Source organism: Carlito syrichta, unplaced genomic scaffold (assembly GCF_000164805.1).
Source record: "Carlito syrichta isolate Samal-C Ts95f unplaced genomic scaffold, Tarsius_syrichta-2.0.1 Scaffold314870, whole genome shotgun sequence".
NCBI lineage: Eukaryota > Metazoa > Chordata > Mammalia > Primates > Tarsiidae > Carlito > Carlito syrichta.
Genome location: NW_007258966.1, coordinates 390,424 through 402,034, shown reverse-complemented (window position 1 = coordinate 402,034; position 11,611 = coordinate 390,424). Strand labels below are relative to the sequence as shown.

The following is an 11,611-nucleotide window of genomic DNA, read 5'->3' as shown; positions in this document are numbered from 1 at the left end:
AAAAAAAAAAAAAAAAAAAAAAGAAAGTTAGAGATTACTTTTTTTAAAACAAAATTTTGAATTGGAGTCTCACTCTGTCGCTCATGCTGGAGTGCAGTGGCACACTCACAGCTACTGCAGCCTTGATCTGCTGGGCTCAGGCAATCCTTCTATCTCAGCCTTCCAAGTAGCTGGAACTGCAGGCATGTTTTTTGATTTATTGTAGAGTCGAAGTCTCTCCAAGTTGCCCTGGCTGGTCTTAAACCCCTGGGCTCTGACAATCTTCTTGCCTCCACCTCCTAAAGTGCTGCGATTGCAGACGTGAGCTACTGTGCCTGGCCTGAGATTACTTTTTTTTTTTTTGAGTTGGAGTCTCACTCTGTTGCCCAAGTTGGAGTGCAGTGCCATGCTCACAGCCACCCCAGCATCGACCTACTGGGCTCAGGCGATCCTTCAGCCACAGCCTTCCAAGTAGCCGAAACTATTGGCATGCGCTACCACGACTGGCTTATTTTTTTGATATATTGTAGAGACAATGTCTCACCAAGTTGCCCAGGCTGGTCTCGAACCCCTTGGCTCAGGGGATCCTCTCACCTCGGTCTCCCAAAGTCCTGGGATTACAGGCATGGGCTACCGTGCCTGGCTTGAGATTACTTTTGACTCACAATTATTTATAAATGTCCTCCTCTTAGAGGAAGAATGAATTGCTGGTAGTAAAATAAAAGCATTTTGTCAAAGTCCCTTGGAGTGCTAGGTACAGAGTAAAGAGCAAGCAGACAAAAGAAGAGGCCAAGGTCAAGAACTCAAAGGAATTAGAGAAAGCAGAATCCTAGAGAAAACTATAGAAAGCAGAGTGTGTGACTCTTACAAATAAAAGGAGCTAAAGAAGATGTAGAAATGACTGCAGTGATTCTTCCCTGGAGACTCCCATTGGCTTCTAACAGCAATCTAACAGCCAATCCTGGATGTGGAGAGTAGGGTTGAAATCATACTCATGTAAAATTGCTTGGTCAGTTGGTCAGTCTTTTGTGAAATAGTTTGTAGTGCCTACTGACCCTGCAAAGTCTAGAAAGACTCAGTCTCTCTCCTTTAGTCGTTCATAAGATAGTGGACAACAGACAAGTGAATAGACTTGTAGTAGACTGTAATTCAGCATGAGAAGAATGATTATAAGAGTAGATAACCCCAGCCTTACAGATCGTGGAAAGCTTCTTGAGGAGGTGAAATCTGCGCTCAACTTATTTTTTATTTTTTATTTTTTTGAGTTGGAGTCTCACTCTGTCGCCCAGACAGGTGTGCAGTGGCCGCTCCCGGCCACTGCAGCCTCGACCTGCTGGGCTCTGGTGATCCTTCTGCCTCAGCCTTCCAAGTAGCTGGAACTACAGGCGCGTGCTACCATGCCCGTCTAATTTTTGATTTATTGTAGAGATGAGGTCTTGCCAAGTTGCCCAGGCTGGTCCCGAACCCACGGGCTCAGGCAGTCCACTCACCTCAGCCTCCCAAAGCGCGGGATTACAGGCTGAGCCACTGAGCCTGGCTTGTGCTCAGTTTTAAAGGACGGATAAATAGAAGCAAGTCAGCAGAGAATGGGTAGAACTGATGAAAGGATAGTGCATATAGAAGGAGTGGCAGATATAAAACCTGCAACACATTCAACATAGCAAGTTCTGAGAACTGTAAATAGTTCAGTGAACACGTGTGTTTTTGAAAATAAAAGTCTTGTTTTCTGAAGAGGTGTTTCCTAGTGATGAGATAATGAAGGAGAGGTTAAGTTAAGGACCAGGTCATGGAAGACTTTGCAAGCTTGCTAGACTTAAGGTTTTATTGTGAAATATACGGAGCCATAGAATAGTTTACAGTCATGATGATACTCGTGTTTTGGAAAAATTATGGCAGAATTGTGGCAAATAGATGGGAGAGAATGATATTAGAGGGTGAGAGACCAGCCGTAAGGCCATTGAGGTAATTCTGGCAAGAAACGGTATAGCCCTTGACTGGAGAAATGGAGAGAGAAAATATATATAGAGAAAAGCAGATGGATTTGAGCTTGACTTCAGAAGACAAATGAACAGGATTTGATGATGATTGGAGGTGGTAGTAAGTAAGAAAGAGAAGAGAAAAGAATGACTCCCTGGTTTCTGACTTCAGCAGCTCTGTGCATGGTGATGCCATTTGTTGTGATAGGAAAGACATAGATTACATTTAGGAAGGAGCACATCTGGGGGTTGGTGATCGAGTTATGTATGAGACATGTTTATGGTGCCAGTGAAAATCCAAGCAGAGATATCTAGCAAGAAATTGACAATGCTGACCTGAAGCTAAAGAGAAATGTTTAAGCTAAATCTAGGGATTTAATATTTATCATTGTATGGGTGGTGGCTGAAATCCCTGGAGTATATAAAACCGCCTCAGGAGAGGCCTATAGTTAGAAGAAAAGTGGAATGAGGACAGAACCCAGGGAGATCCCAATCAAAGTAGGAAAACAACTGAAAGAGGATAGTATAAAATCTAAAGGACAGAGAGTTTCAGGAGAGGAGGTGTCTTATATGATAGGGACATCAAGGAAGATAAGGAATACAAAATGACCATTGGATTTGGCAACAAGCATGTTAGTGGTGACTAGTGTCAGTGGTAGGGCTAGCCCACAGAGGGCTGAGAATTGAGTGGGCAATGAAGGCATGGATCTTAAGTGCAGGCAGTTAGAGCAAGGCCCAGTCACCTAAGGAAGTCATGTGCAATATGTGTTTTTACTCTGGAACAGTAGAGATTAAGGACATTGGTGTGTGGTATTGACTGGTCATGGCAGGCATGTGGGATAGGTACACAAGGAGGAGAGAAAGGTGTACATTGCAATTGCCTAATTCAGGAGAAAATGGAAACGTCTATTTGTAGCCATGGCACCAGTCAGCTGACACAGGGAACACTAGATGTTTAGAAAAGTGGAGTAAATTGAAGGACTGGTTGTTAATGCATCTGGATTCTGGAATTCAGGGGAAACACTTTTTAGAATTCTTTTAATTTTAAAGATGTGGGGTACAATTCAGGGTTAGATATAGAAATGTTCATTATGCAGGTACCCTTGTTGATGAGGTGTGCTTCCCCTCCCCTAGCAGTTTCCCTTAACTGCCAATTCCCACCCCCCCACTGGGGAAACATATTTTGGGGCAGAGAAATAGCAGGTTGCACGCAGGAGAAAAGGAATTAAGAAACCTGGGCTCAGCTTCGCATGATAGTCAGGCTAGCCTCATATACTCTCAAGCTAGGACACAGCTTCTCAAGCCATAAAATAGGGGACAAACAGCCTTTACCTAGAGGGGAATCCAAACATTCCCTGTGGTTTTGGATTATCTGTGATAATGCTCCTTTAGAAGGTATGGATAATTAGGAGCTCACCATGTTGTATACAAACACGAGAATGCTGTTAAAACAGGGAAAACTCTGAAATAGTATAAAGGAGTTCTAGATGCAGAACAAAACAAACAGTCCCCTACTCCTGTCCTCAACTACAGACAAATACACACTGATAGACTATAGTATAGAGATGTCTTTCAAATCCAGTAGTGAAAAAAAGAGAAGGGATAGAAATGTCAACCTAAAATGTTTTGTTCAAACAAATGACAGAGAAAAAAAATACCAGGAAGAGAACAACTCAAAAGAAGGGTTCTTCCAGTTAATAAAACCAACCCCCAAGTAAGACAAGTGAAAATCAACTATAAACTTCAAATCCAAATATCTGGAAGTGTGTACACTTTATTTAACACTATGAGGCATGTTTTTTTTTTTAACTTGCCATTCTCCTAAAGTGGGCTAAATAAGGTTTCGCCACTAGCAGACTAGTGACCTTGGGCAAGTCATTAATCAGTTCTTTTATTTGTTGCGTACAGATAATACAGTTCCTAGCCGGGCTTGGTGGCTCAGCCTGTAACCCCGCGCCTTGGGAGGCTGAGATGAGTGAATTGCCTGAGCCCATGGGTTCCAGACCCGCCTGGGCAACTTGGTGAGACCTCATCTCTACAATAACTCAAAAAATTAGCCGGGTGTGGTAGCGCACGCCTGTAGTTCCAACTTCTTGGAAGGCTGAGGCGGAAGGATCGCCGGAGCCCAGCAGCTCGAGGCTGAGGTGGCCGGGAGCAGCCACTGCACTCCAGTCTAGGCGACAGAGTGAGACTCCAACTCAAAAATAATAATAATAACACAGTTCCTGAGAAAAGATGTTTTGGAAAGTACAGAGCAGTGTACCATCATTAGGCAAGGGCTTTTAAGAGACAGGGCATACCTTTGAGAAATCAGTTTGTAATAGCTTCTGCCAAAAAGAGTTGGACTGCAGTTTTGCAGGAGTGCTAGGTGTTGTGTAAATGTCGTAGTCAGTTCAAGAGGCCTTTGGCAAAGGACAAGTACACACTGCCCCGCAAGCTATGCGCTTGATGTCTCCCCAGGGCAGAAGGTGGGACTGCCAAGGGCTGCAGCATATCTCAGGGGTGACCCAACGTTCCATTCCCCTCCCAGCTCAAGAGGAACAGCTTGAAATCTAAATGGGGCCCTCTGCTTAGCTAAGGAAAACAGTCTCAAATCTTTCTGACATCTGCACAAAGGGGTACTGAGGGGCTGTCCTGCAGGGTCAATAGTGCTGGGCCCAGTTTAAACAATTCTGCTTGGCCCTGGGAACGCAGGAGGGAAGAGAGGATGACTAAACGGGACCTGGTGGTGCAAATGGCTTCAAGCATCCATGTTCACAAAGTTTGCCTCATGCCTTATCTGTTTGGAAGATATGACATTCCTGCTGTTGACTCATGAAATACAGTTTGGTCTCATTCAATAACCTTGACAATGCATTCTTAGAAAATTTGGACTCCACAAACAAATTTTTAGGAATATATTTCACTGTGTGGAGTCTTTTCGTCTTCTAAATATTGAAGAAAATATCCTTGCAGTAATATTCTATTTTCTTTCATTCTCCACCTCTTCAACCACTCAGATGTTTTTTTTAAAGGAGAAGCTAGACTAGGACTCCAGATATTTGGAACCCAAACAAAGGCTCTTCCTGCAGTAATCTACTGCCTTCCATCTTCAAAGATCAACATCTCAGTCAGGGGTTAAATAATGAGGTCATTGTAGGTATGTTTGCCTGGTGCAGGACTGTCCTCAGTTCAGATATACAAGATTTTCTACTTTTAAAGGCTCTTCAACTTAACAAACAGTTCAGAGTCTTCTTAGTTCCCTGGTTGTTGTGTTGGGTTAACTGCTTCCAGCTCCCCACAACCCATTAGGAAACGCCACTTTGTGTCAAACCTCACATTTCAACAGCTTCTACTTGGATCTTTTTATTTGCTGTGTCTTTGCAGAAGTAAATTAAGTCAATAAGAATCATTACTTAGTAAAGTAGTTAGAAAATACATTCAAGAAACTCACAGAACATATACAAATTTCCAGGTAGTATGTGAAAAGATGCTTAAACTCACATGTAGTCAGGGAATTAGGACAGTTTTTCATTAACGATATAAACAAAAATATCAAATGTTGGCAAGGATGTAGAAACATGGGCACTCTCGTACAATGCTGATGAGAGAGTAAATTGGAAGATACTTGGTAGGGTAATTTACCAGTAGCTTTGAAAGCTTAAAATTTCTATTATCCTTGTATCTGATTACTCTGATCCTTAGTACCTACACTAGAGATGAACATAAGGAGGCCTGCTCAAAGATTTCCACTGTAGCATTGCCATTTTATAAAATAGCAAAAAAAAAAAAAAAAAAAAAAGGAAACAATCTAAGTGCTCACCAAAAGGGATAATGGTTGATTTAAACTATGGGGTAGAAAAAAACAATCTTAAGGAGTATTACATTTTTTAAAAGGGCCCAGAATATATTCTTATGATTTTATTTTGGAAAAGAAAGCCGGAAAATGAAATTATTTTATACATATGTATATATATATATATATATCTATGATTATGTACAAAAAAAAGACAAGACAATAATGGTACTAAGAGAGCATCAAGGGAAGCTTTTGCTTTGTTTGTATTGTTTGCATGTTGTTTAAGTATGTATTCATATATTATTGCAGAATTATTTTTTTCTAAAATGTTTGAGAGGTGAGAGCATAGGCCTCGGTGGCTATGTTACCATGGCTTCCCTGGGAGGCAGCAGTGGGTAAGTGTATGAAGTAGGTGAGAAATCAAAGGACCCAGAGAATAGCCTAGAATCTGTCGTCAATTTGTTGTACGACCCTGGAAAGTCTTTTTCCTGCTTGAGTCTGTTCTCTGTACAATCAGCGAGTAAGATGAAAAGCTCACTAAGATAACTTCCTTTTCTCTTATTTTATGATTTTCTAAGTCTATGTCTTTAATGTATAATGAGTCAGATATCTTTTGATGAGGAGATGGTTTTTTATTATATTCTTTCAAATTCTGGCATAGTTTGACATTTCACTTTACTGCAAATGTAAGATAATGAAAGAGAAGTTGGAACGGTCACTGTGTTCCCTGTTTGGCTATGTTTTGAAGGTTTAGTTGACCTATTTATGCTACTATCTTCCTTTGACAGTGTAAGCTGCTAGGCTTGTTTGAGTGTGACGACAGTGCAGCCACAATGCTGGAAATTGGACGATCAGAATTCTACAGTGTGGCCATAAATTCTAGAAACATCTATGTATGTATGTATGTATGTATTTATCTATCTATCTATCTGGAGAATACATAATTCAAAGATCCAAAATAAAAAATGCTCCAGTGAGCATTTCCTTTGTGCTCATATTGGTGCTCATAAAATAAAATTTTTGATTTTGGAACAGTTCAGATTTCAGATTCAGTTCAGAAATACTCAACCTGTGTGTACGCAAAATTTTGTTTTTTAAAAAATGTAAACAGATTCAACTCACTTGAATACTTTTTCTGAGTTATACTAAAGATACAGATTTATTCAGTGAAAACCAGAGATACATATCAACTGGGGTCTATGCATATACAGGACAAGGATCGATGGCAATGTATCAATGTACTGTGTTCATTGCAATTTGTACAATTTGAACTGTGCATTGTCGATGAGAGACAATATGTTGAATATATCAAAATGTTTTAAAAGATAGCCTATGTTTTATATAATAACTATAAATAATTTTTCATGCATAGTCACCTATATTTTTGGACTTCGTAGCTATCCTGCACTCTTGATTCTATCAGTTACAAGCAGGGTGATTTTGTACAAGTCGTATCCCCAGTCTGGAAATAACAATTGAACCACCCATTCTCCAGAGTGGTAGAGAAGAGTCAAGTGGGTATAAATGAGTGATAAAAATTTACACAAATCTACAAACATCATCATAGTCTTGCTTTGAACAACCCAATTAACTTTTGGAAATACTCCATATGGAACTCTGAGGAAAACTTGGCATTAAGTCAATGAGGAAGACCTCTTCTTGGTCCCTCAGAGAATTTGACCAGTCTAGTTCTGCCTATCATTAGTTAACAAAGCTCCTTCCAGCTGGTCCTCATCACTTTGCTTGTTTCATGAGGTCATAAGAGTAAATTCCAAGCAGTTTAATTCTAAAGAAAACAGATAACAGCTATATGTGACTATTTGTCTTTCAACAATGAAATAAGCAACTTACTCTTGCTCCTTTTTCAGGAAAGCATTTGCAGACTCCACTGCAGTCTTGACCTCCACATGGCTTTCCATAAGACTTCTTTTCTCCCTATTAAGAAAAAGAAAAAAGTTAATAAACAAAAAGAACCAAGAAGCAATGTTTTACTAAGGAAACTAGCCCTTAGCCATATTCCTTCTAACCAGTAAATTTAGAGTGACTTAACGATCTTAACTGATGGTGTCAGGAGTCAAATGAAATAAAAACGAATTTTAAGTTAGCATCCTCTAAGGTCAGGTCTACATCTCACCAAATAGCCAGTTTGGTAGCTGGTTTGTGATCTGTGATTTAGATACCTCCTCACTGGTAGAAATTCTGGTCACAAAATATAATTCTTTACATGAAGCTAGAAATAGATTCTAGAAATATTCTTGTGTGAAAGCAGGTGTCCAGTGACTTATGAATTTGCACTCATTGAGAAATCAGTAGCTGTAGCAGAGAACTTGAGATAAATTAAGTGCTAGGAATGTAGTGACAGATGCAAATAGCCACCTTGTACTCTGCTTTCAAAATTATTCACCTCAGGCTCCATTTTCAGCACACCATTCAAACCTTGCAGTGACAATCCCATGCTCAGTTGGTCAGATCCAAATTTCTCAGGTGGTATCATGCAGCACCCTCAAATTCTCCAAGTTTATTTTCCCCTCTCTTCTGCTTGATGGTGATGATGATGATGATGAACTGAATATCTGCAAGGCTCCCACATGACCTGATGTGTGTTGATGCTCTTCAAACTCATGTTCTCACTGTTTCTCTTGCTCACTCTGCTTAAACCATATAAGTAGATGTTCATTCTGTTCTTTAAAAACATCAAACTGTTTGTGTATCAGGGCCTTTGCTCTAGCTGTTACTGCTTCCTGGAGTGCCTTTCTCTAGATTTTAAGAAACAATTTCTGACTTCTTTTTATCATCCAGATCTCACTTCAATTGTTCATTCACAGAGAGGTCATTTCTGAGTTACCAGTTACTTCCAATCATATTGCTCTGTTATCTTTTCATCATTAGATAATCTGTCTTCTCCCTCCATAATGTAAGCTTCATATAAATAAGGACCTTATTGTCTTGTCCAACATTGTATCTTCAATGTCTAAAATCATGGGTGGCACTCAAGGAATGTTTGAATGGAGCTAGGATTTGAACCCATGTCCAACTAAATCCAAAGACTTGACTTTAACTCTTAAACCTTAGTGTTTTCTAAGTTCTCTGTCTACCACAACCTTAAGATGAGGACTCAAAAACAAGAAAAACTGCCATTCTGACCTTATCCACCTTGGGAAAAAGAAAAACATAAATTTAACTATTATCTGTAACAAGAACTTTATCTCTGGGATAGATTTAGTATCATCCGACTTTTTTGTTTAATGTTGGCTGTTTTTCCAAAGAGAAAGGTATATTTATAAGCTGACCTCACACTTAATCATTCTTGCCTTTGTGTACTGTGTGCTTTTTCCTAATTCCTGGGGAGCACTGTGAATTTCTCAGATGGTCTCTTATCTCTTTTAGACATTTCCACAACTCTTTATCATCACAACACCTCTGTAATAAGGTAGTGATGGCAGAGCTCTGACAAAATATTGCTATTTTAGATTCAAAACACCTTCCTTGTGTGAGATATTTTATCTTTCTCATATGCCTTTGACATGGTAAGTGCTATTGTACACTTTCCAGTTTGCCCTCCATTTGATGGTATATAGGACAGGTAAGTTTTCATAAGGGTGAGATCAAGAGGTGCTCTGGGAGAAGAAAGCTGGGGTCTGGCATAGAATAGAGAACAGAAAGGGCAGCACTGAATTTAATCTTTACCTTGTCTAATGCTGAGTATTATACTTCTTGGTATTATGAATAATTTGTATTTGCATCTCTAAACATTGCTGTGTTTTCCAAACAGTCTTCAGTGAGCATGTATAATTAGTAAGAAGAAAAAAAATTATTACATGCAATTAAATGATAAAAGTAGGCTCCTTTAAGGCACAGAACTCAACAGGTGTTGCAAAGTTGAAGTGGCATTTATTCAGAGATATGTCTTACTTCCAGTGTTTGTTTGGGCTTTCCATAAAACTGGTCTATCCTAGACTAAACATTTCTAGATATCTAGCATGGAGCAAGGAGGCTGGAGGCAAGGGGACTGGATAAGACAGGACAAAAAAATTCCAGAAACAGGAGTTGAGTAAAAACGTAAGGAGCAGAAGCTAAAGTTTCTTAGGAATTCGTCAGAACAAGGAGGCAAAGATACCCAACTAACAGACAGGAAGCCATCACTGTTTTCTGTCACTGAGGAAAGTAACCAGAGAAGCTCCACTGGCCACAGGGCAATTTCCTGCAATGCCAGCTCTGGCAGTTTCCCCAGGAGTCTTCAATTACAGTGAGGTGGGAGGGATGAAGGAGTAGCTTCCAGGGAGCATGACCAGACTAGACCCTGAGGAAGCCTCTGCCTTATCCTGGCTTGTCTGGAGACACTTACCCCCTGCTTGTCCAGGTCACATGGCTGGTGTCATTCCCACCTTGGAATGCTCTCCCTTTCCTCTTAAAATTCAATCCTTCTTATACCCACAGAAAAATTAAAACATCAAAGGCTTTGGGAAATCATCTAATACAGTGGTTATTAACTCTCTAAGACCAGTGCATTATTTTTATTACAATTATTTATTACTCTTTCTTGCTATCCTGAAAAGAATTTCATGTTGATAAATTATAATAAAGATGTAAGCAAAAAATTTAAAAACACATATTATGCCCTAACTGCATTGCAAATAAGCAAACAAACAAAAGGAAACTAATTTATAATGAAACAATATATATTTCAATGTGAAAAGCTATACATGGCTATATTAGAAGATGGAATGAAGTTGTAGGCAGAGGCTAACAGCTCTATGCAGGATCATTACAAATGTGACAGATTGCTGACACAGAATGACACTGAGATATGGTATTGTTGACCCAATGGTACCATGAGTGCCATTGCTTAGTGCAGTGAGTCTCAAATGGTAAATAACTCATGGTGTCAATCTGAATAAAAGTACAATCTTCCCCTCATTTAGTGAGTAGTTTCAATCAGTACCAATAAAACCATTAAAAAAATTTCTATATGTAAACTGTGGTTCTGTTATAGACTCAGATAATTATAAACAGTTTTCACTTCCATGAATATCCAGGGGTCTTCCAAATATAGGGCAGGATGCAGGACAATTATTTGTAGTATATAGAGTATCTATCATTCCTGGCTGCCATCTAACAAGTACCACTCCACCCCAAATTATTTTGACAAGCAAGAATGGCCTCACAATTTCCAAAATACCTCCTGGGGAGTACCTCTGTTAAGAACTACTGGTCTAACTCAAATCACCCATTTTCAGGTGAGAATAAGAAGGAAATTAGTTTGGCCTGTGTCACATTGCTATCAAGTAAACTCTAGCATTTTTTATTATATGTAAAATAATATTGCCATATATATTTTAATATATATGGCAATATTCTTCCCATTATTCCATACCCCTCACAGTCAAGCTCACGTTCTATTTCTTCCATAGCCACTTCAGCTTTGGTGAAAAACCATGACATTCACTAAATATCTCATTCATTGGGCAAGTGTCATATGTTACCATGGGACAGTCCTTGAAATGTTCCCTTAAATTTCATGGCTAAGAGTCTTGTTTCCTCATCCGGACACTAATTTCTATAAGAAAAAAGTCAATCTATTTTACCTCTTTGTTTATCCCCACAATGTTAAAGAGGCAAACCTATGTTCTAGCCACTATTCAAGGCAGTATACCTTAGTTAAGAGTAAAGTTCTGGAGTTAGTCTGTACAGGTCTAAATCTCAGTTCTATTATTTCTGAGATGGGTGACCTTAAGCAAGTGACTTTATCTTTCTGATACCCAATTTTCCCATTGGCAAAATGGAAGTAGCAACAGTTTTCTACTCTATAGGGACTGATGGGAGGATTCAATAAGATCATACACCCAAAGCATGGTGTTTGGCTCACAGTATGCATTGT

The 11,611-nt window shown here is 39.4% G+C and overlaps 1 protein-coding gene across 5 annotated transcripts in view; it reads right to left on the bottom strand.

Annotated features, from left to right (window-relative positions):
- Positions 1 to 11,611, bottom strand: part of COL4A6 (collagen type IV alpha 6 chain) — a 310,397-nt gene that overhangs the window by 159,492 nt on the left and 139,294 nt on the right. For all 5 annotated transcript variants that reach the window (XM_008072174.1, XM_008072176.1, XM_008072177.1 and 2 more), the window contains exon 3: positions 7,585 to 7,668. In XM_008072174.1, coding sequence (XP_008070365.1) covers positions 7,585 to 7,668 — 84 coding nt within the window. The remainder of the gene's footprint in view (positions 1 to 7,584; positions 7,669 to 11,611) is intronic.